We start from the raw sequence: 25,446 nt of genomic DNA, 5'->3' as shown, positions 1-25,446 counted from the left end.
ATGCTTAACCCTTTCTGGCCATGCATCACACTTTGTATAAGATTGGTTGCAACTATATAACAGTGGTGGTAGCAACGATGATTTGCATGGTCATATTTTAATTAGATAATGTCACATCCACCCAAAGAATTAGAGCAAGTCTGCTTTTTTGTTAAATTAATTTTTTTGTTGACAAACCACTTTTTAGTGAACAATGTCATTAAACAGAGGTGTGCGCTTTTTTCAATATTTTCCCCAAAACAGCATTACAAAATCTTCAATTGACCAAAAACCAAGTTTTGAGCAAATGAAAATGTCGATAACCACTTTAATACAAAATTTAGGGGAGGATTTAAAAAAAAAACCTCATGAAAAATTAAAACAAAATTAAGGGGTCAGCGTCAAACCTTTTGAAACGAAAACAACTTCAAAAGCTGGAATTTCTTTCCCCCAAATAGGCTTGCATTTCTCACAATCCTGGTAATTTTTTGTGGCTCTTCAAAGAGGGCATGATTGGGCCCAAGACCAGGACTAGGGGATGCGCTTTTCTACAGCTACCTTGTGTGTTATATTTTTATCAAGAACATAAATGATTATACCTTGGTGCACAGTTCTGCATTCACTGTGAGGCATGGAAAGCCATTTCACGTCAGAGCAAAGAGATCTCCTGAAACAGACAATCCTAAACTCACTTGATTGGTTCACCGAGTCATCTGATGAGAGCAGACAATTCCTTCTTTAGCACTCAGTTACAGCCTTCTGCTGCTAACCCAGGCACATAGGACTGGCAAGTGCTCTGGCCAATAACATTGATTCCTAAACCTGAAGGGGAGGTACAACTCCAGCACACAGGGAAATGTACTTTCTCAGAAATAAATTTGATCTGAGCCTCAGTGATTTACCATCATGCCAGATTTTACCCTTTCTGTCTTTAACTCCTTGCTCCTGGTATTAGGATTACAGCAGTGCTAAACTGGGGGGCTGGTTTCTCGCCTTCAGCTGCCTCTCAGTAAAGCCACATGACCAGGAGGAATTTTTAGTGACTCTTTCTTTGCTGCTCTGAACAGAGGCGGAAGTGAAGGGCATCTGAAAGCGTGAGAAGGGGTGTCTGGACAAGGTAAATTACTATGAGTTCTGGGAGGGTGGTTTTTTGGTGGGCGTGACATTTAATGTGGTTTTGCTGTGATCAATCAGCTGTGCTTGCTGCAAAGAAAAATCGGCTGCCAAGAAAGTTCTGGCTTCAGAGAGCTTTGCCCCAAATTCCATCAGCGTGAAATTTGCCACGAGACCCAAACCAAATGGGGAATTTGTTTTTACAAACTGGTTTAATTTCAAATTAGCTTGATTTTCCCCTATGAAATCATAAATCAAGAAATAAAACCAAAACCAAATTGAAACAAGCAGATTTCCAGGGTCACCCACCCGTAGGCTCACTTTCTGGCCTTGGTGAAATAAGAGAGTTTCATCTTTTGGAACAAATATTTTGAGATTTATCGGTCTGACACCGGGGCTTGAGTCTTTCTGGTGCTGTGTCTATTGTTCATAAAATATAGGGCCAAATTAGCTGCTGGTGTAAGTGGGTGAAATGCTGTTGAAGTCAATTGAGTGGCACTCATTTACAGAGAATTTGGCCCAGAGATTTTAAAGCATGATAGGTAGTTATTGCACATGTGTGATATTGACCCAACGGACCTTTTCAGTCAAGGAAAAACAATGCTGGTGAAAATGGGCCAAATTAACAGCCCCAGATCTTGTCCATTCCACAGAACTGGCATTGAATGAGCAAATCCAGTGCAAACTTCTCCAAGCAGCCCCAGAACCTGTTTAACGTCTGTCCACCTGCTTTCAGAGTAACAGCCGTGTTAGTCTGTATTCGCAAAAAGAAAAGGAGTACTTGTGGCACCTTAGAGACTAACCAATTTATTTGAGCATGAGCTTTCGTGAGCTACAGCTCACTTCATCCACCAGCTGTATGTAGCAAGAGGTGGGGCTCAGTCTCCATGAATCAGTTCTTTGCTTCCTGCTGGCAGGCCAGCAATGCTAGCTGTGGGGTGGCTTTCTGAGAGGCATTTGTTTACTAGGAACTAAGATGAGACTCCCAGAACTCATTTCACATGGGCCACTGAATTCAGGGAGATTTTTTAAAGTCAACATGTGTTATTGAAGGAAGTCTCTGCCCTATTTTCACACTATATTTTTTTCACATATTAGCAAACCAAATCCCACTGATTTTAATAAGCCATTCTGCGTTGTATTGCTGATCCTAATGGGTTTGCTAGAGTTGTTATTATGGCTACCTTTCCCTTCCTGAATCTGTGTATTAACAGGACAGGATTAAAAATACTTTGCTTGGACCAACTCCTAGAAAATGAAATACCACTCACTGTTCATACCTGCTGTTGGGATACTATGCCATTTGCTGGGATTATGGAAAGTTAGGATTATTACATTATGCAAAAACTATTAACAGAGCATTCTGCTACAGGGAATATTATGTTGCATAGCAGGACTATTACTCCAAGTGAATGGCCTCTCTATAGGATCAAAGGGAGAACTATGATGATTCTGTTTGCATTTTAATCAGGGACCATCTTTTTGCTCTGTTTGTACAGCATGAAGCCCAGTGGGGTCCTGGTCCAGGACTAAGGCTCCTAGATGCTACAATAGTACAACCAAAATGTAAAATAATAATAAAGACAAATAAGATAGTTTGATACCTAATTTACTATCCTGAAACACAGTGTGACAAAATTCAGGTCAAATTTCTTGTGTTACAATAACTGGAATGGGTCTCTACTGAAACTGACCAAAGCAAAGAACCGAGTCAGTGGTAGCATCATTTCAATTCAGTAACTAACTTGATATTTAAACTAAAAATGACCGCCTGTGTTAGTTTTTTCCTAAGTATGAACTGACAGGTTACAGATGCAAAAGGTAAGAGACGAGGCAGGAAAGATGATGAATTACATATTGTTCAGGTGTACATACCGAGTGGGGGGGATTTTCAAAGTGCTCAGCTTTGGCTTGACTTCTATTTGAGCTCAGTGGCGGAAGTCTAAATGACTTTACTGAGCGCACAGGTAGGCCAACACGGAACACTTCTGAGAATCCCACCCACTGTTGTTAGTAAGTCTTCTGGTCATGGAAGTGTGTTCCGTGAAAAAGATGCAAGGTCACTGGGATGACAAAGTGCTGCTTACCTTCAGAGTTGTTTTTGGCATCTACAGTGTAATTCCCAGGTGCCCCTGTGGAACTTGCATGTCAAACCAATCTTTTGTCCTAGGAGAAAGTTTAAAAATCCCACCAGCTGACTTGTGCTGAGAGCCAACATAAAGAAAACTGGGTACATGCTCTGTCAATGACAGCAGAGAGAGCCAGAATTAGAGCTGGGGGAATACTTTTGACTAACTGTAAAATTGCTGAAAAATGCTTTTTTCAGGGCACCAAAACTAATCGCAAATTCTGGCTGAATTCCCCAGAGAGCTTTGGCTGGAAAAAATATATGATTTAAAAAAAAAAAATCAACAGATCTGGTTTCAACCATTTCAAATCAAATGTTTTGCCTTTTTGTTTTTAAACAGTATTTAATTGAAATGGTTTCATTTTTAAAAGCGAAACCAAAAAGTAAAAAACACCCAGAAAGAAACACCAAGCAGATTTTGTTTTGCGTTGAACTAAATCGGTAGACTCAAAATGATTTTTTTTTTTCCCAATTTGGAAACAAACCCCAAACAACTTCACTTTCAGTTTAAATTAGACCATGGATTCACCAAGGGAAGGTCATGCCTGACTAATCTAATTGCCTTTTATGATGAGATTACTGGTTCTGTGGATGAAGGGAAAGCAGTGGATGTATTGTTTCTTGACTTTAGCAAAGCTTTTGACACGGTCTCCCACAGTATTCTTGTCAGCAAGTTAAGGAAGTATGGGCTGGATGAATGCACTATAAGGTGGGTAGAAAGCTGGCTAGATTGTCGGGCTCAACGGGTAGTGATCAATGGCTCCATATCTAGTTGGCAGCCGGTATCAAGTGGAGTACCCCAAGGGTCGGTCCTGGGGCCGGTTTTGTTCAATATCTTCATAAATGATCTGGAGGATGGTGTGGATTGCACTCTCAGCAAATTTGCGGATGATACTAAACTGGGAGGAGTGGTAGATACGCTGGAGGGGAGGGATAGGCTACAGAAAGACCTAGACAAATTGGAGGATTGGGCCAAAAGAAATCTGATGAGGTTCAATAAGGATAAGTGCAGGGTCCTGCACTTAGGACGGAAGAACCCAATGCACAGCTACAGACTAGGGACCGAATGGCTAGGCAGCAGTTCTGCGGAAAAGGACCTACGGGTGACAGTGGACGAGAAGCTGGATATGAGTCAGCAGTGTGCCCTTGTTGCCAAGAAGGCCAATGGCATTTTGGGATGTATAAGTAGGGGCATAGCGAGCAGATCGAGGGACGTGATCGTTCCCCTCTATTCGACATTGGTGAGGCCTCATCTGGAGTACTGTGTCCAGTTTTGGGCCCCACACTTCAAGAAGGATGTGGATAAATTGGAGAGAGTCCAGCGAAGGGCAACAAAAATGATTAGGGGACTGGAACACATGAGTTATGAGGAGAGGCTGAGGGAACTGGGATTGTTTAGCCTGCAGAAGAGAAGAATGAGGGGGGATTTGATAGCTGCTTTCAACTACCTGAAAGGGGGTTCCAAAGAGGATGGCTCTAGACTGTTCTCAATGGTAGCAGATGGCAGAACGAGGAGTAATGGTCTCAAGTTGCAGTGGGGGAGGTTTAGATTGGATATTAGGAACAACTTTTTCACTAAGAGGGTGGTGAAACACTGGAATGCGTTACCTAGGGAGGTGGTAGAATCTCCTTCCTTAGAGGTTTTTAAGGTCAGGCTTGACAAAGCCCTGGCTGGGATGATTTAACTGGGAATTGGTCCTGCTTTGAGCAGGGGGTTGGACTAGATGACCTTCTGGGGTCCCTTCCAACCCTGATATTCTATGATTCTATGATAAATTGAACTATTCACACTCCCCCCCCCCGCCAGTTCAGCCCCTGAACCAAAACATCTATTGCTTGTTCAACTCTAGGCAGGATACCACACTCCTTCTGCACCTTGTTTTTGTCTGGGGGTTTTTTTAGTTCTTTTTTGTGTGCATGTGGAAGGTGACCTATTTCTCTGCAGTTTAAATCACACTCTTCTTTTCTCTTCCCTCCCATATACCTAGTTTTCTAGGAAACTCTCTCTCTTTTGCTCTCCCTCTCTTAGACACTAGGAGACAGACATGTACCTGAACCAGAATTGGGAGCATACAGAACCAGATCTGAACTTTGCAGCTTGGACTCATCTCCTCCTTTTGCTCCCCTCTGGGTGACAGTTTCACAAGCATTTACGTGACTTAGGAACACAAGTCCTTGGGATTTATACTCCTAAGTCACTCCGGCAGTTCTGAAATTTCCATCCAACGTACACACAGATATGTGCCTCTAGAGAGATCAATAGATATTTCAGCACAAATCTCAGGACTGGTTGTTGTTATTTATATTTCAGCAGTGTCTGAAGGCCCCAGTTGGGGACCCCTTGTACAAACACATGCTAAGAGATGGTCCTTGCCCTTGCCTTTGCCTTGGAGAGCGTATATATCCCACTGATTAGCGTGTGGTACATGCCCCACCCACCCCTTGCACCCACGCCACAGAGGGTGAGACGCTGTTACAGCCCCCAGCTAGCAAGCCTGGCTCTTTAGTGTCTCCAGATTCATGGTCCCAGGTTCTATCTCTGGTGTGTTAGAAAAAGTTAAACTAGTGGCTACAGAAAACAAAAAGTTCAGTGTGCCTCAATCAGGTTATTATTAGATACACCCTCTCCTTTATGCATTGGCAGGGGCCGAACTAGATGATCTGATAGGAATTTTCCATCCCCAGCACCTATGATTTGGGGATTGTTTTGCCTGGAAGTTTTGGTGCACGTTTTTGTGTTTGGTATTAATGTTAGAATTAGCCAACCAAGCTATAGTAGGGATATGAATAAGGTGGGCGACTAAACAGTCTTATCATTTGAATATATACGAGACCTACCAGCCATCTCTGGGGAAGGCTGATAGAATACAATGCAAAAAGGAACTTTTCTGAGTATCCTGGTCATGCTGATCAAAACGCACCAGTGTGGAGACAGGATCCAAGTTGCAACTACATCCATTTATAAAACAGTCTGTGCAAAAGGAGGGAGCCTGTTGTGTCATTCGGAATTGATCCAGCCCCTCACTGATGTGGAGGGAGTATTTCCCCTGACCTCAGTTGGGGTTGGAGCAGGCCTCAACATGCCAATACTTGGAACATCCAGAACTGTCAGGTGTCATGCATCTCACGTGCGACTGACGTGATGAAGCTATAAACTGGCCACTTACCGACTCTTCAGACTGCCAAGTTTTCTTCATTTTAACGGAAACATGTTCACTTTGGAAACTGGGTCTGACAATGATGGAGAGATGTTATCAAATTTCCTCTCTGCATGGGGTTGATATTATCTGACTGGTGTTAATAAAAACATTGCTGATAGGTGAGCTTGTTCTTCAGTAGCTAAGCCATGCAGTCTGCAACTGGTTCCTATCCTGGGCCATGCAATTGTTCATGGCTGAAATTGGTTTTGCTTTGGAGATGATTCCTTAGTATTTATATTTAAGGAGCACCTTCATAGAAACCCACCTTCTGAGGGCTTGGCTGACTACTGGGCCGCCCACCACACCTTGCTGCCATTGAATGGCTTTCCCAGCAAGGCACGCTGTAAAGCTAGGACTGTGGCAAGAAGCATACGCAGGGTTACAAAATACAAACCTAGTGACAGTATCACAGGGAATTTCAGGATTATTTTAAGGGGATTTTTTGCATGACCTTTTATCAGACATTTCTCTAATTGAAACTGTCCGGGGGTAAATGTTTTAAAGATATAAGAATGTCACGACAGAGATTGGAAAATAGTAAATTCCCATCATCCTCCCATTCCAGTAATTCAGCCACGCTGAAAGAGAATTCAGTTCAGTTTCATCCCCTTGGCAAAGATGACTCGGGCTCTCCAGACTGGCTGACTTGGTGGGTTAGCCAAGCGTGGCAGCGTTTGCCTTCAGGACCCAGTGTGCTATATTCACTGAGCCAGGCTGCACCAGTGTGAGTTCAAGACACTGTATGATATAGATGAAGGTTTCTCATAGTGGAGATGAGAATATGAAGAACCAGATCTAGCCTCCTTTTTGCATTATCTAAAGCCTTGAAGTGAAATCCTAGTCCCAGTGAAATCAATGACCGTCCTGCCCAGTGCCTTCAATGGAGCCAGGATTTTACCTTTGGATATTTTTTTTTGTGCAGAAGAAAGGAGCTGGGTTTAAGCACCTCTCATGCTCATTAGACCTGATCATTAGAGGCCTGATTGGTGAATTCTCAGCAGGTTCTCACCTTTGAACTCAGGGTGTCTCTGAACTAGAAATCTATCCATCGGGGGACTTCAGTGTAGGATACTGAATGACTCTTTCTTTGGTGCACAATGTTCTATCAATTTTTGCTTTAAGAGATAATGATTATAATTCCCTTAAAGGCTACACTTGCTTTGCCAATAACAATCTCATGACTGTTAGTGTTTTTTCTCTTATAGCACGTTTTCAGATAGAACAAAACCACCTAGTTGTAACGACTAACATCCTTGTTACAAACTTTGCTTTGCTTTGTGTGTGTCATGGCTGCCTCCAGAACAGACTGTGCTCACATACCTGGTATTTTAGGTGCTGAGGATGGCAGACAGCTCTGATCTCTGGATTGGCAGCGCTTATCTATTCCTCCAGTCGACATCTGAGAAGATTATCCTGCCCTCTCTTTATGAAAGCTCCCACCAGAAGTCTAGCGTGTTCAAGGCCCTCAAGTTGGCTTTAGCAGGTATGTGTCATTGCACTGAATACAAATGGAAACGTCACAATGTCTTATTTCTTTACTTGCTACATTAATTTTCAAGGGATTTGGTGCTTGGAGAAAGGTGTCAGATTCACAACACAGGGAATTTTTTAGGAATCTTAACTGCAATTTCATGGGTCATATCCCATCCTTTCCTATTAATTTCATTGAAGATTGTAGACTTCTCAGGGCTTTTACAGAGAAGTTCAAGCCATGATCTTCCAAGGCTTGAATTCAAGCACTGGGGCAATCAGAATCCTTGCACCTGCTGGACCACTTACTGTCCAATAATAAAGTTAATCCTTCTCTCTTCGTTTCATTGTAGCACTAGGTAAAACTGATGTCACACTGGTTAAATCAGAGCTCTGCACTGATAGCACCAGACATAGACATAGATAAGTGCACTCTGGATATATTATTAATAATTTATTAGTGCTACAATAACACCCAGAGGTCCCAAATGAGATTGGTTGCCATTGAGTTATGCTTTGTATAGACACATAGGAAGAGACTGTAAACTCTTCAGGGGAGGGACTGTTTAAATAGACAAGAAACAATGGGTGGGAGAAAGGAAGCATTAGTCCCATTTCACAGATAGGAAATTAGTGCACTGAGAGATTAGGATTCCAATAGGGCTACTCACATGCTTAAAATTAAGCTGCTGCTCAAGTGTTTTGCTGGAGAAGGATCAGAAAGCTGAGCACCTTGCAGGATTAAGCCCTAAGGGTTGTGGCTGAGTGGGGAATGGAACCCAGCTCCAATCCAGTGCCTAAGCCACAAAGCCATTCTTCCTCTCATATGATCACCCTTCCCAGTATTTCAGAGTAACAGCCGTGTTAGTCTGTCTTTTCAAAAAGAAAAGGAGTACTTGTGGCACCTTAGAGACTAACAAATTTATTTGAGCATAAGCTTTCGTGAGCTACAGCTCACTTCATCGGATCATCCCAGTATCTTAGCCGTTGATACACTAGAGGAAAGAGATCGCCACTATTCTCAGGTTCCAAATCGTTATCGTTTACACTTGGATCACAAAGTTAGCAGATTGCTTAGAGTCCAGATTTTTTTTTTTTGAACAATCATTGAAACCAAGACAGGACAATTTTAGCCCCTCCAATGTCAGTGGAGTTTCAACAGAAAGGAATTTGGTCCAGTCTAACTTTTCCTTGCAGCTGGCTACAACAGCTGACCCGACTTTTTACTCCTGGGTTCACAATTGCAGCCTAGTGATGAAACCTCACTTACCCTGCATTAGAAAACTAGACTTGTCAAGTGTGGGAAATTCTGGATATGGGAAAAATTACCAGTGAAAGAATACATGGGGCAAAGGACCGATAATTTGCTCTCAGCTTCCTTTTATCAAACATATTGAGCCAAATCCTTTACTTGTGTAAATGGGCTCAACTCCAACAAAGCCAATGCAATGGTGCCCATTTACACCAACACAGGATTTGAGCTACAGTAGAAGCATCTCAGCTGTGATCCTTTGCAGCATATTGACTCCCTGGATAATAATAATTTAAAACAGCTATCACATTTGTTTTCTCTCCCCATGATGAATATCTTAGCGTCAATCATTTACTGTACAACCAACTCTCCAGTGTGTCCTTTAGCCGGGTTTCTATAAGTACAACCTGCCTTTTCTCACCAATCTAATTATATCGGGCCAGATTCATTGGCACACTGCAAATGCTTTGTGCTCCTCCAGCGATACAAAGCAGCAGACAACCTGGCTTGATTGCCTGGTTAGGCCAGATTTATGGCTGCTTTGCATCACCAAAGTGGGGCAAAGCAGTCAGATTGTACTGGTGAATCTGGCCATATACGTGAACAAGAGCTCTGCCCATTTCTGTATTAATTGCACTACATTCTGCACTGTACTGCCAGACCTAAAGAAGGAATGAGACCTGGGTATTCAGAGCAGATAAGCACAAAGTCGTCTCCTATGCAACAGCCATAAAGATCATTTTACGCAATTCATTACAACTTTCCATGTTTGTACAGTACCTGTTCACCCAGATCAAACTCTTGTGCAAACTTCAGTTGAATCAGCCTCTTTGTACTCCTGATAAATGGAATGAGAAGGCAGAGATACAGGGCAAAGGGCATTTATTTATCAGTAATAACAGCAAATTTGAATGCCTCTCTCCCCAGATGTCCCAGTCTTACAGCCGTTCCAAACTTCACCTTGTGATGCAACCAGTAATACATAAAGGATCTCAGTGGTACATCACGGCAGGGCAAAAGCCTTGTCATACACGTAAAACAAAGAGATCCTAGAGATGCCAGGGCTGAACTCGAGTGCTCTGGACTAATGAGGCACAAACAGATCCACTTTGACATAGGACATAGGCTGCTGAGCTGAGACACGGCACAGATATTTGTTACCTCAATATAGCTGATTGAAACCAACTGTGACAGGTTGGATCACAGAAACCACCTTGGGACTGCCAACTGATGTGCTGAGACTGTCCCTGAGCCTGTTTTCCCTGGCAGCTTAGGACTCCAGAACCTTGTCTTGTTTGAGACAGACACGCTAGCCTGCTACAAACACAGACCCAGGTCTGAACTACATCCCACAAACTGCAGGCTTAACTGAAAACAGCTTAAGAAGTGTTCCTGTTCTCAACACTCAGGTGGCCAGCTCCCAATGGGGTCCAAACCCCAAATAAATCCGTTTTACCCTGTATAAAGCTTATACAGGGTAAACTCATAAATTGTTCGCCCTCTATAACACTGACAGAGAGATATGTACAGCTGTTTGCCTTCCCCCCCCCCCCCAGGTATTAATGCATACTCTGGGTTAATTAATAAGTAAAAAATGATTTTATTAAATACAAAAAGTAGGATTTAAGTGGTTCCAAGTAATAACAGACAGAACAAAGTGAATTACCAGGCAAAATAAAATAAAACACGCAAGTCTAAACCTAATACAGTAAGAAAATGATTACAGATGAAATCTCACCCTCAGAGATGTTCCAGTAAGCTTCTTTTTTTACAGACTAGCCTCCTTCTAGTCTGGGTCCAACAATCACTCACACCCCTATAGTTACTGTCCTTTGTTCCAGTTTCTTTCAGGTATCCTTTGGGGAGGAGAGGCTATCTCTTGAGCCAGCTGAAGACCAAATGGAGGGATCTCGCAGGGGCTTAAATAGATTGTCTCTTGTAGGTAGAGACCCCCTCCTCTCTCCTATGCAGAATACAGCTCCAAGATGGAGTTTTGGAGTCACATGGGCAAGTCACATGTCCATGCATGACTCAGTTCCTTACAAGTTGGAGCCATTGCCTACATGCTACCTTGAACATCCCCTTATGTGGACTGGAGTCTTCCAAGGTTCCATTGTCCGTTAAGTGTTTCTTGATTGGGCACTTAACTTGCAAATTCCTTTCTTAAGAAGCTGACTAAATGTGTTACTAAGGCTACTTAAAATCAAACAAGTACACAGCCAATATTCATAACTTTGAATATAAAAATGATACATGCATATGAATAGGATGAATACATTCAGTAGATCATAACCTTTGCAGAGATAGGTTACATGGCATATGTAGTATAAAACATATTCCAGTTATGTCATATATACATTCATAAGCATATTTCCATAAAGCATTATGGGGTGCAACATCACACCAACCCTACATTGAGAGGTGGGTGAGGGTGGGGGTTGACTTTGGCTAACTACACTGAGGTAAAAAATATCCTTGCCTTGTCTCCATTAGGATTTTACATCGAGTTAGCTATCTCTGTGTAACAGATACATCTGTGTGCAGTAAAGACAAAATCTCAGACAGAGAGGTTTTGGATATAGGGTTTATTTACACTGGCTGAGATTTTCAGAGCGGCCTCAGGGATCTGGACACAGTTCCAAAATCTCAGCCACTATCTGGACACAGTTCCAAAATCTCAGCCACAGTTCCAAACACAAGGGAGGGAACAAGGGAATAAAAGGATAATTTCATTGAAGGTGCATGACTGAAACCTTACTAAGTGTTGGTCTACACTAGAAACTTTTGCCAGTACAGCAGTGTCGCTTCGGTGGGTGATTTAATGACATTTCTATTCTGGCAATAGCCCTAGAGTAGACAAGGTTATTCTGACATAGTATTTTTGCTGGTATAGCTTATTTTGTTCAGGGAACTGGTATACCCTAGACTGGTGAAGCCAGTCTTGTAGAATAGCAATACTGGCAAACTCTTTCTAGCGTAGACAAAGCTGAAGGAGGACTGGGGTTGCAAGCAGGAAGCGCACAGGTAAAATGTTTTGTGGAATCTCACCTATAGCTTTACCTCGACAGCAGTCTGGCCATGTGGGAGAGGAACACTCCCTCTTTAATCTCCTCTGAGGTAAAGTCTGCCTGCCCCGTAGTTAGATCTTAAAGTTAATTAATCAGTTTAGCATAGTTAGTTTCTCCCCTTGGGCTTGTGACACCAGCAGAATTACCTGTTGCTGACACCCGGTGCAGCTGCATATGGGTGGTTTAACTGCAGTTTGAGCACATAGCATTGTTACACTTGATTTCCCTGCTGATTTCAGCTCCTCTCTTTTCAGCAGGTTTATTTCTTCCACTGCTGACCCCTGCTGTTACTACTGGGTAATCGTGCTGGTGCAGACAAAGCACCAGAGTGCACCCTGTGTTCTACGTTAGATGTAATGTGAATGGTCTCTCCCTGTTGCAGGGAGTCAGATAATGCCCCCGTCTGTGAACTGCAATATTAATGGATCTCTAACAGATTCAGCTGTGGGGTAATTTGGACTGAATGCTTCAGTTCAAATGGGTTCCATGCATAGCACATAGTCAGTTAAAGCTTACTTCTGTCCTCCCACTTTCAAATACAAGCTCCCCAACCCAGAATAATTTATAATACAGGAAAAAATAAAAATAAATAAAAACAAACACACACAGAGAAAGGCTATCCAGGCACAGGTCTGTCACCAAAAGTTCGAGGAGACAGAGCGAGTCACCACCCAGGCAGAGCTCACGTGGACAATCTGTTTCATGGCAAGAAACTGACTCTGCCTGTTCTTCTGTGCCAGATTCCACCGGCGGCCTGCATGGCGTCGACATGCTCAAGGTGCACTGCAGTGAGCCGCACCTGATTATCCAGCTTAAATTCTGCATTCGAGAGAACTGCCGCAAATTCCTTCGGAGCTACCGGGCTGGGTTGTTCCAGGAGTCTCTGCAGAAACACCTCCAAGTCACCCTGTCAATGACAGCCGTACCTGTTCAAGTGGAGCTGAAGGCTGGCAGCGAGCAGCTGGACCACATGCTGAACGAGGAGGAGCGCTGTTTGGAATGTATCTACAACGAAAAGGTACATTAGAAGGAAGCATGGTCCAGTGATTAGGGCCCTAAGCTGGGACATAGAAAACCTGCGTTCAAGTCCCTGTTTTGCCATGTATTTCCTGTGTGATCCCAGCCAAGTCACCTAAGGCCAAATATATAAAGATACTTAGGACCTAAAGATGCAGGTAGATTCCTAGTGGGATTTTCAGCAGTGCCTAGGTGCATATCTCCCATTGAAACCAGTGGGAGTTTAGTGACATTTTCAAAAGTAAGGTGCTTTTGAAAATGCCACAAGACACTTAAATACCTTTAAAAATCTAGCTGTTAGCCTCTCTTGTGCCTCAGTTTCCCATCTGGACAATGGGGATAATAGAAATTTCCAACCATGCAGGGGTGCCATGAGGTAAATACATCAAAGGATGTGAGGAGCTCAGACATTACGGCAATGAGGGCCAGGTAAGTACTGAGGATAAATAAATGACAGCCAGAATATTAAATATTTTGCCTGTAATACTTGGCACGTCTCTAGATCCTGGGGTCTCAAAGTGCTGAACAAGCATCTATTAAAGCTCAGCACTGCTGTAAGGCAGGAAATTCTATTATACCTGTGTATGGAGGGTAAACTGAGGCACAAACAAGCCTGAATTGCCAGATAAGTGAATCAGTAAGAAAACCCAGCAGTGCCACATTACACTCATGAGACCATCTATTCCAATATTGCTTTTGCCTCCCCTACATCTCCTTTGAAAGTAGCATTTGGAACAGTTCCTAAAAACTGGGGCAAGCACAACCACTATTCATCACAGGTTGTCAGCATGGTTTGAACTGGGACCTTCAGCACCAGGACGTAGACCTCTAAAACCTGAGCTGGCAGCAGTAGGAGGCTGCTATCCTTGATGTGGACCCACTCCAGTTGAGAGAGATGCAAGTTTTACATGTGTCATACCAGCAACTGGCTTTAATAGTCTGGCAAATGATGGCTAAGCATTCCTGAATAGTTTCCAAACCTTGCTAATGATATTAGAGGCTGCTGTTTTGGGATCCGCTTAGCTCACTAGAGTATAGGGCCTCTGAAATAGATTAAATAATTGAATTCTGTCTCCTGTTCCTTGCCTCTGTGCTGTCTTTAGATGCTTGTTTCACCTGGAATTTAATTTGCACTAGCTCAGAATGGGAGCTATTAAACATCTTCAGTGTCCCCAAAACCAGATATCTGTTGTACCTACTGGGGGTGAGTGCATCTCTGGATTGATTTTTTTGCCAGGAAATGAAACACGTCATTATGGGAGATAACAAAAGGCTATATTATGCATCCCGTCAGTTTTTGCCTCCTGCTCCTTTCCTAGTCTTTTTGCTGAATTAGCAGACAAGCCAAGAAAAGATGGATTCTTTCTCTGCTCCCAAAACTGACTCAATTGGTGTAAATCTGAAAAACCCAGCAACAGAGCATGCTCTCCCCTGTGTGTTTGTCCCCTACGCGGTACTAAGGACCATTAGCTAAAGGGAAAGACTCGTGCAGTGACTAATCTTCACTCTAATGTGTATGTAACCTGGTGGTTAAAGTAGGGCACCAGGAGTCCGAACTCCTGGTTAACTCTGGTCAGGAATTTTTGGCCCGAGCGTCACACTGTTTCATTATAACAGAAAACAGGAAACACTTTGGTTTAGAACAGACAATATGATGTTTCAGTCAGTACTAAGTAGCTGCTGCTCTTAATGATTTTTAAAATAAAATAGAATATTTCAGCTATTAAATTACGTCATATTCTGACACGAGACAAGGTGATTGAGGTCCTGAAGAAAACAAAAGAGAACTGAAGAAGAGCTCTGTGGAGTACAAAAGCTTGTTTCTCCCACCAACAGAAGTTGGTCCAATAAAAGATATGATCTCACCTTCCTTGTCTGTCTCATACCCTGGGGCCAACATGGCTACTATGATACTGCGAACAACATATCATGACATGTCAGTAGCAGTAGTGACTTCTGACACAGAATGGAAAAATGACCAAAAATAATATACAAATGAAAAAATAAATTAAAATAAATTTGGAAATGAAATTTTGCCATTTTGAAACAAAAGTTTTCCCCAATCACAATTATTTGGAAATTCTGTTTCACAAGAAATTTCAAAAAATGTTTGGTTTTTGTTCTGATTCAGAACAAAAATTAAATTGCGAAGTGTCGATATTACCCATGAAACAAATTCTGAGATGCAGCCTGCTCTATTCCTGGCCTTTTTTCCCAGGTCTGCCACTTACTCTTTGAGCCAGATCCTCAGCTGGCGCAAGTCAACATAGCTTCATTGACTTCAGTGGAGACTGGAGTTCTGGGTGCTCCTAGAATACAAGTATCTATCAGTAATGAGCTTCCCTCCACTTTATGATTTATTTATTGCGCCCTTGTGTGGGGAAAAATAGTATAGGGGAAAGTTTGGGGGAAAAGAGCCTTTTAAAAAATGAGGATTATTTAGTGCAAATTCATAGACTGTAAACCCATAAGGGACTATTAGCTCATCTAGTCTGTCCTTCAGTATATCAGGCCATAGATTTCATCCAGTTACAACTGTATTGAGCCCAGTAACTTGTGTTAGGCAAAGCATATCTTTCAGAAAGGCATCTGGTGTTGATTTGACAACTTCATGAGAAGGAGAATGCACCAGCAATGACTGGCACTGTTTGCCTTACAGCCCGACCGCCTGAGGGACGAGGAAATTGCAGAGCTGGAGGAATCTTTCAGGAGCCTGACTTGTCGACAGGAGAGCAACAACTCGACCCCTTCAAACAACTGCAACTCTTTGAACTCCTCATCTCTGCCTTATTGTTCTGGGGGGAGCTCTCTGCCCCCTGGAGCCACCTTCACCTTTCAGGAACAACAATTTGGTGAGTGGTTAGAACTGAGCTGTTAGAATCTTAAAGCCCTGGGTCTTCCACTCTTCAAACCATAAAGGAGAAAGTTTAGGGAAGTAAGGACTGTTTCTGGATGAGTCAAGAATAGAATTTCCCAGATTATGATCATGGGAGCTGCCATACTGGGTCAGACCAAGGCAGTCCGGTTTCTGACTGTAGCCAGCACCAGGCACTGTAGGGTATGTCTAGATTGTAGTGAGGAGGTGTGATTGCAGCAGGTATACCATACCCAGCTGGCTTTGACGGAGCTAGCCTGTTAAAAACAGCCACATGGGCTAGCCACCCGAGGACAGTCCAACCCAGGACATATTGCGCGGCTAGCTTGTGCCATCGCGTCTACACGACTCTTGTTATTTCAGCTAACTCATGCTGCAATCACTCCTCCTGACTGCTGCGTAGACATTCCCTCAGAGGAAGGTACAAGAAACCCCACAGTAGGCAGCTGTGGGATAGAATTTACCCTGAGCTTCTTCCCAAAGGTTCTTCCCAATCCCATTAATGAGAGGCTGGTTTACAGTCACAGAGTTAAAGGCCAGAAGAGACCACTAGGTCATCTAACCTGTCCTACCACGTACCACATGCCAGCACCCGCACACTAAATCCAATAACTGCTCTGAGACCAAAGTATCACAGCCCACAGGAGACTGAACTTTTACATGCTACAGGCAGAGAATAGGAGAGACCCAGGTGCACCAGTGCCCAAGGCCCCCACAATAGGAGGGAAATGATTCAGTGAGAGGTATCCAGATAATCCTGGCAAATGACCTGCACATCCACACTGAAGAAGAAAATCCACCAGTCACTGCCCGTCTGATTTGGGGGGAAATTCCTTCCCAATCCTCCAGATAATGATCAGTTGGTCTCTGAGCAAATGCACAGAAATCAGCCAGCCAAGCACCTGAGAGAGAGAGAGAGAGAAAGAAAATGCCTGGTGCCACCTTGGAGCCCTGGCCTGTGCCAGCCAGTGTCCCATCTCCAGCCATAGCCTTACCTGATGCTTGTGCCCTGACGCAGGAGGGTTTATATCCCTCTGCAACACACAAGTGAGGTCAGTCAGTGGCCTGGCTCAGCTCTGGGAACGGGAATAAATCACCTCCCAGGAGCGACGTTAAGTTACCCGGACGGCAGCTTCTCCTGCCGACATAGCTACTGCCACTCGCGGGGGCTGGAGTAGTTTAGCCAATGGGAGAAGCTCTCTCCCCTCGGCTTCGGGCAGCTACATTAGAGAGCTTACAGGTGCGCAGCTGTATCGGGGCCGCTGTAAACACTCCAGTGTAACCGCGCTCTGAATGGACAAGTAAGAGGAAGAAGTTTCCATTTTCCGAGACAAACCCTTGCATGAAGGTAGGGCCCCTGAAAATGAAGGACGAATGGTACTGACTGGGGAGATAGCCATCCAGGGTTCCCCTCACAGCTCTGCCAGTGTACCCCAGCTGTGAGCTGCCGCATCCCCACTGTTCCAGTCTTGGCTCTTTCCTGATCAGAGATATTTGTGAATGGTCTCAAACTGCAATATGGGTTTGTGGGCAGAGCCCACCTGGGTCACTGTTGAGTATGATTTAGCCCCATATAAGGATTTTACAGGTAAAAAGCAGGGTGGGATCTGCCCTCCCTGATTCACTATTTCAGGAGTCAACAGATATAGAAGGAAGCTGAGAGTGTTTAGAAAAGGAACAGAGAAAAAGATCAGAAAGACGAGCCTGAGGGTTTTAAAAGGGCAAGGACTGATAGCATAAGGTAAAGGGGAACATCCAAGAGAAAAGTAAACCCCATGAAACAAACGTATAGTTCCGCCCTGGTGTGAGACAGCTTAACAATATGTGCAGCCAGGACTGGCCTCACGGGGGCACTCTAAACACATGGCTGCCTTGGACATCAAGCTGGAAAGGTTATTAAGTACAGACTCTCTCCCTTACACAGGTCGCTATCCTCTAGTCCTAAAAGTGGGTGCTAGATGCCCAAATCCAGAAGATGGCACATTTTAACAGTCACAAATAAGTTTCTACTAATTGCCACTTAGTGAAGATAGCACTGTCCTTTGGAATGACTGGACACGGAATGTTCATTAGTATAAATTGTGGACTTCAAACCCTTCCCTGCTCAGCAGTCTTTGTAAAACATGCACCCTGCTCTCTTCACATAGTCACTACCTGTAGATCTAAGTTACCTAGGACGTGACCTCTCATATTCCCAGACAGGGCGAGGGGAGAAACGATTCTCAACAGTAATGACTCTTCTGCTGATAGCGAAATACTGATACTTCATTTAAAATCAACATTCAGGATGAATCATAAACACATACAAATTATATCAGGTCTGCTAATAATACCACAAACAGCAGCATCCCTTTATAGTTTCTATTACAACCAAAGGTACAAATGAAAAGCAACTAAGAAACGCTAAGAGCAATTACACACTGTGCTTACAGAGATCCCCACAATCAGATATTGTATGGTGGATTAGCACTAATGTAAGAATCCGATAAGAACAAATTTCTATTGCACTGATTTCAAAATCTGAAATTTGTAACTGAAATCAGCTGGCTTTTTACCCTGGAGGCTGTGGGGAAGTTGGTCACAGTATCAGCATTGCTGAATGATTAATGCAGGTCAGTTCAGTTGTCATGGCTTCCCTTTCCCGTATAGGCTGATTTGGGTGTGTTTTCAGTGAGCACAGATCTCTGTGCATAACTCCCTCTTCATGCAGAATTTACTCCTTTAAATTCAATACTGTCACTGTGTGGCACAAGACGCACAATGCTTCTTCCGGGAGTGAGTTAGTGAAAACTCCAGCTAACAAAGGGTGGGTACAACTCCATGACAGAGTTTAATACATTACACACACACTAAGTTTTATCCTTTACCATACTGAGGTCTCTGCTCCACAAAATATTATGTAGACCTTAACATGGCCTTGCATTGTGTCAGTGCAGTGATGAACTGGGACCCCAACGTGTTAAGCACTTCGTGTTCCCTTTAAGCCAACAGAACACTCACGCCAGATGACCATCAAAAATTTGCCAAGCTCGTGTCGAAGAAATGGAAGCAGGTGGGTAGGTCTTTGCAGAAGAACTGTCGTGCCCTTCGGGATCCTGTCATCGACAACTTGGCCCACGAATATGACCGAGAGGGATTGTACGAGCAAGCGTACCAGCTCCTTCTCAAGTTTATCCAGTCAGAGGGCAAGAGAGCCACGTTACAGAGGCTGATTGCAGCCCTGGAGGAAAACAGTCTCATAACCTTAGCAGAGGAACTCCTGGGCCTCCACCCTAGTGAAAACGACATGTCATAGACCGGGGATGGAGAAGCCAGCGGAACTTGGATCTTGCCCGTTTCAGACAGTTTCCAAGACTCTTGCCAGCATCCCAGGAATGCAAAGCTCAGTTAACCACCATGGTATCCTACTAGCAGAGAATGCCCAAGAAAAAGCTGCTGTGCATTTACAAAGTCAGCCTGGGTACTGAATTACCACATTCATTGCACAACGTTGCCAGGAGACAGTGCTGCTTACGGGCTGGGGAGAATGGCTTCCAACTGGCTCCCGGTCACTACCCCCTGGGGCGACATGTTGCAATGCACCTAACAATGCTACAGCCCAGGCCTACGGATTATGCCAACATGGTGAATGTTAAAGAGCAACTGTGGTCTCAGGAAAGTCCTTTGGGAAACATTCTACAGGTGCTTAGAAATAATTCTGCTAATTGAATATAGTACACACTTGGAGGGGTATTCCCGCCCCCTTCATTCTTCACAAATAAGGACATTTCATGTAAACAGTAACTCCTCCACTAAAAAGCTTGTCTGCTCTTTCCTTTCTCTCCCCACCTGAAGGCATCCTCGTTACTCTAAGAAAGTTTCAATGTCAAGAAAAGTTTCAATGTCAAGAAAAGAAAGTTTCAAAGTCTCCATGCTGCAAACAGCTGCAATGGAACAAACTGCAGGTGGTAAATAAGCAGGAAGAGCAGGTGACCTCTTCTTAAAGGTGTACTGCAATGTCAAAACCAACTCAAGCCCCTACCCACGTGCTGAATGACGCCTCTAAGCGGGCCGCAAGGTCCATTCATCACATCACTGGCTCTCTTTAAAAACTGTCCTTGGCGTTGCTAGAGATGCCCCAGAATGCAGCACTCTGGGACATCACATACCAGGAGAGTCAGGACCCACATGACATCTTTTTTTGGCATGCTGAGATTCTGAGACAGCCAGGAATCAGCTGGGCCTGGGGTACCAGGTTCACATATTCTGGATTTCAAGTGTAAAGTTTGGAAAAGTACAAAAAAAGAGCTAGGGTCAACTTCTGCTCTCTGTTAGATCATGACAACCCCACTGGCTTCAGTAGGTGTGCCCAGGCTGTAACAAGAGCAGAATTTGTGCCTGAGCCCATAAGGAAATACACAGCAACATATAAGGGAGCATAAGCAGTTACGTATCACGTAAATGTGATCATCCAGCTTGCTTTTCTGCGACATGTTTCTTGTGGCATCCTGGCTGGTTTTTACTTATCTTTAGGCCTTTCATTGACTCCATTTAGCCTCCCCCTCCTTCCCTGATCATGGAATAGCAGATAGTCCATGGGGGTCATTTCAGATTTGGGGGGAGGGTGGATCTGCCAGTGTGTGTACTCATGTAAAGTTGCTTGCTCTACCTCTCAAGGGCAGTGGTTCGCCAATGGGCAAGAGCGGATGTCCTTTTAAACCAAATAATGTTTTATCCTATTCCTATAAGCACTTCTGTAACCTTTGGCTGAGACAAAGAAATTCCCTGATAAGGAAGAGCTCAGGCCTGGGATCCAGATGTAGGTTCAAATCAGAGTTCACAGGAATACCGCTTCCCACCCGCTAGAATGATACTATGTTTGTCCCGGTGGTATCCGAGTGCCTAGAACAAACTGAGCCTGACCATTCAATTGGAACCTGAGACAGTTTGCCTTTGGATCTGATTCCAAATCACCAAGGTCATGTGTGTTCACGTGCAGGGTTTGTTAATCCCAAAGAGGATATATGACATATAAAATTTGAATATGGGAGTTTAGGGTACGATGCTGCTCCCATTATTTTGCAATTGGCTTCAAAGAGAGCAGGATTGGAACCTCATTTTGGGCCCGTCTCCACTAAGTCACTCAACATTCCTGCTGGTCCCCCCCTTTTTTTTTTAATATCTATTTTTCAATTGCATTTTACAGTAATGGTTCTTAGAATACGAGATGATATGCATGCTGTCCTGTCACTTTTTAATCCAACATTCCTACGCTATTAGTCTGTAGTCTAACTTAACTGCATGCCCAGTCTTCCACTCAGATCAGTGCTAGCCACCCTGGGGAGAAAAACCTGCCAACACTCTGCAGTCAAAAATCGACCATTCTATTCCTCAGAGTCTGCCTTAAAGTCTTAAATTGCTGTTGCCATTTTACATCCATGGATGGAGCACGCATAAATTTACCAGCCCTGTGCTTTTTATTTCTCTGCCAGTGCTAGTCATGTGTGTTCCCTCTTACTCACAGATTTCCTCTCAAAAGTGCATTAAGTGTTCGAGTTCTTGGCAGCGCATATAGGATAACATCATTTTTAATAGCATTCACAGGTGTCCTCTTTCAGAGAGGTGAAGTAAGAGGGTTTTCCAATGGCATGACATAATGGTGCTGTCAGGAGTATGCACAGTGGGTTAGGATCACTGGGAATGGCTGTATGTCCTAGCATCTTTTCATCAATCATTCCTTCTAGAATCAGCTGCCATGCCCTAGATATGGTGAATTCTGGCCTCAAACCAACACCTGCTTAACCTCCTATCCCACAGCTGTTCTGACCATGTGACTTTTAGTACCATCTAGCACTTTGAGCCCAATTCAGACCTAGTGTCAGCAGGTGTAACTCTCATGGAAGTCTCTGGGACAAATTCAGCATGTGATGTAATAGTACAGAGTAAGCTGCATTAATTTGGCATTGAGTAGCGGTCCAGTTCTGCTCTCACCTCTGTTCTATACCCGTGTGACTTCTCTGAAGTCTGTGGAATTACTCCTGATTTACACGGATGTGCCAAAAGAGTGTAACTGACACAATGAAGGGGAAGAAGAGGAGGTGGCAGAAGGAAAAGAAATTAACAAAAATGTGTGGAATACAAGAGTGGGGCTGCTTTACCTCACTCTACAGTATGATGAGTGGAACTGGAGGAAGAGGGTCAGGTTTCAGGAGGGAGGTAGTTTGGTGAGACTCCAGGGGATCAGCCATATAAGCTGAGACCAGGCTCCTATACACACACAGTAGATCCTCCGCATGCAAGACTGGCCTGTCAGCAAAGGTAGTAAAGTTCTGTTTCCTGTAACTCTGCCTGTCTGCCATGTCACTTATTGCTAATGAGGCACACATCTTCCTGCAAGTTGTTTTTCCTGGTTAACTTCCTTCTTCTTCTTTGGTGTGGTAGGTACACACATTTTTTTGCACACACTTAAATACCAAATAGGCACAAGTGGGATGCTTCTTTACCCCTTACACCAGTCATCTAATGCCCACTTGTGCGGTGTACACCATGGTTTGCATCACTACTGAATTTTTCCCTGCACCTTGACACTGGTCCTATATCAAAGGGAATCTGTGAAGACATACCTGTGGTTTCCTTCAAGGTCAAACGTGCTATTATTTTGAATGCCACAGAATGTTAAACAAATAAATCAGCCTCACAAAAACAAAATAAATGGGCAAAATATTAAGCAAACAACAGAGATGAGGTCAAAGTAAATTCACAGGGGAAACTCCAATAGGGCTTTTTTTTGTGATACAGATTGTTTCTGTAGTGTTTGCAATGTCTCAGATTTGAAACAGGCTCTTTTCAGTCTGGCAGAGGGAAGAAGAGATTGATCCAAACAGGGCTTTAAATGCCTTGTTTTGGCATAGCTGAGCGAAAGGGTTTACATGGCTGTTAAAAGAGGAGGATGAAGTTTTAAATGGCCACCATGTCCACTTTGGCATAAAAACATAACAAGATTTATATGCAGTGTTGTTGTAGCCATGTGGGTCTCAGGATATTAAACAAGGAGGGTGAGATAATATCTTTCATTGATATTACCTCACCCCCTTGTCTAAACTAGATTTATGACTTAAGTAAAACCAACTTTTTTTAAAGGTGTAATGAAAGAGGATATCAGTTGGAGAGACAAGGTGGATGAGGTAATATCTTTTACTGGACCTGCTCCTGGTGAAAGAGACAAGCTTTCAAGCTTACAGAGATCTGAAGAAGAGCTTAATGTAAGCTCAAAAGATTGTCTCTCTAATGTTCTGGGACCTACATAGCTACAACACCACTGCAAATATCAAATTGGTCATCAGAGGTGTGATTTTCAGAAATCAGTGAGAGTTTGGCATTCAATAGTGCTGAAAAAATCACACCCTAGATTAATTCTTCCACTTGAAGGAGAACAGACACTACGGTGGATGCTTTAGAAACCATGGTAGATGACAGAAAGATACCCCATTCCAGCTTCAGTCCAAACCCATGCCACATACTCATGATGGACTGATTTATAATCCAAGAGCTGCGAACAATTCCAAGAATAATGAAAAGTTTTCAGTATTGCCAGTCACAAGTGTTCAGAAATCATGAGATTTAAAAAATAATACATTTGGAGTTCTTTTTATTTGCTATCTGGTATGTGCATTTTTAGGGTTTTACATTTTCAACCATATCTCTGCAGTCATGAGGGCTAGAAACTTAAGGTTTGGAAGGTTTGGGTTTTTTTAATGTATGCTGAAATTCTGGTATAGTCACATGATTCCGGGGGCTGGGGCTTTAAGAAAAACACCAATATGAGATTTGTGATAAAAATGAGAGAGTTGGCAACACTGGGTTTTACAGCCAGGGAGTCTCAGAACCATGTCAAAATAACACAGAAGTCAGAGGAAAACATGGCTGAGAACAAGATATATCTTGCACGGTTACTGAGAGGTAGGGTTAGAGTTGCGGGCTTATTCAAACAATAAAAATCAAAATGCTCAGATTTTGAACTACCAAGAGCTGAGGCTCTGTTAGAAAGAGGTGAGCGGATGATCTCTTAGACATTATCTGCGCCTCTTGCCTCAGCATTTAGGTGACAGAAATTGGAAGGGTCACCTTGAGATGCCGTGGGCCTCCTTGCTAGGATGGACAAGTCTTTCTCCAGCTTCAAAGGGGAGCCCAGAATATTTGAGCCTCAATCCCCACCCCATCCACACCCTCACACACATTCCACTTAAAATTTGAATAAAAAACATAGATACCATGCACGTGGCAATGAAAAGCATTTGAATGCTCTCAAACTGCTTGTTTACTTGGATTAGAAACTCTCTTATAAAAAGAAAAGGAGGACTTGGGGCACCTTAGAGACTAACAAATTTATTTGAACATAAGCTTTCGTGAGCTACATCCGATGAAGTGAGCTGTAGCTCACGAAAGCTTACGCTCAAATAAATTGGTTAGTCTCTAAGGTGCCACAAGTACTCCTTTTCTTTTTGCGAATACAGACTAACACGGCTGCTACTCTGAAACCTCTCTTATAAAAATGTGTCTTTAAAAGGATCATAATGTTTTGTGCCTCAAGCCACTGAGACATTAGAAAGACACTGGAAAGGGAAAGAACAGGGTTTCTTCACCACGAGCCAGGCCCTCAGAGGTTATGACTTCAATGGAGCTACTGCTTTAGGATCTGGCCCTGTGTCTTTTGTTTAAAAATGGGCCCAAATTTTGGGCAAGTTCAGGTCTGGATCCAAGCTTTGTAGGTTTTCCCTGTCTCTACTAAGGGCTAAACCATGGTTGAGGTTTCCAAGCCAACTAGGGGAATGAGCCACGCAACAGTTAGTCATTTCAATAAGAGCTGTGTGGCTCAATCCCCTAGTCAGGTTTGAAACTCTCAAGCTGAAACTGCAGCTATGGATACCCTGGAAGTTCAGCTCCAGATCGAGATTAACAGTTTGCAGCTCCAGTGCTGAGGGATTTCAGCGCTGGAGCATGTGCACCCAATTTACAGCATTTAACCTCAATAGTATTTGTCTTTTGTATCGGAAAGCATTTTGTTCTATTTTTTCTGACTTCTTCTATAAAGAAACATGTATTTTTGGTGAATATTGATATATCAGATCATATTTTTACAATGTCTTTAGAAAGCGAAATAAATTAGTTTGGCTTTCTTTGCCTCAGCTTTTATTTCTTACTCAATAAAACTTATTAAAAAGAGGAATATAATCAAGTATGGGATGCTGCAACGGTAAAAAGAAATGAGTGCATCATGGGGAAGCTCTGAGCGTATAACTGTCTTCACCGGCTCTGACAACGTATCTACCTGAAAGATCCTGGAGATACTTAGATTGTCAGCTCTT

At 43.3% G+C, this 25,446-nt stretch overlaps 1 protein-coding gene across 1 annotated transcript; it reads left to right on the top strand.

Moving 5' to 3' along the window:
• Window positions 1-877: 877 nt before the first annotated feature.
• On the top strand, window positions 878-24,454 carry TRADD (TNFRSF1A associated via death domain). Its single transcript, XM_073307502.2, has 5 exons — window positions 878-1,096; window positions 7,753-7,903; window positions 12,951-13,228; window positions 15,887-16,079; window positions 19,087-24,454. Exons 2-5 carry the CDS (start codon window positions 7,762-7,764, stop codon window positions 19,395-19,397), a joined length of 924 nt encoding a protein of 307 aa, XP_073163603.1. The 5' UTR covers window positions 878-1,096; window positions 7,753-7,761; the 3' UTR covers window positions 19,398-24,454.
• Window positions 24,455-25,446: the final 992 nt, after the last annotated feature.

Source organism: Lepidochelys kempii, chromosome 12, assembly GCF_965140285.1.
Source record: "Lepidochelys kempii isolate rLepKem1 chromosome 12, rLepKem1.hap1, whole genome shotgun sequence".
NCBI classification, from domain to species: Eukaryota; Metazoa; Chordata; order Testudines; family Cheloniidae; genus Lepidochelys; species Lepidochelys kempii.
This window is presented reverse-complemented; position numbering and strand designations above follow the sequence as displayed.

What these genes read in the sequence shown, in the direction of transcription:
- TRADD (XM_073307502.2), top strand. Translation starts at nt 7,762, where the DNA reads ATGGCAGACAGCTCTGATCTCTGGATTGGCAGCGCTTATCTATTCCTC. An exon ending in CCTCAAGTTGGCTTTAGCAG is followed by an intron (nt 7,904 to 12,950) that starts GTATGTGTCATT and finishes CTTCTGTGCCAG; the next exon opens with ATTCCACCGGCGGCCTGCAT. An exon ending in CTTTCAGGAACAACAATTTG is followed by an intron (nt 16,080 to 19,086) that starts GTGAGTGGTTAG and finishes GTTCCCTTTAAG; the next exon opens with CCAACAGAACACTCACGCCA.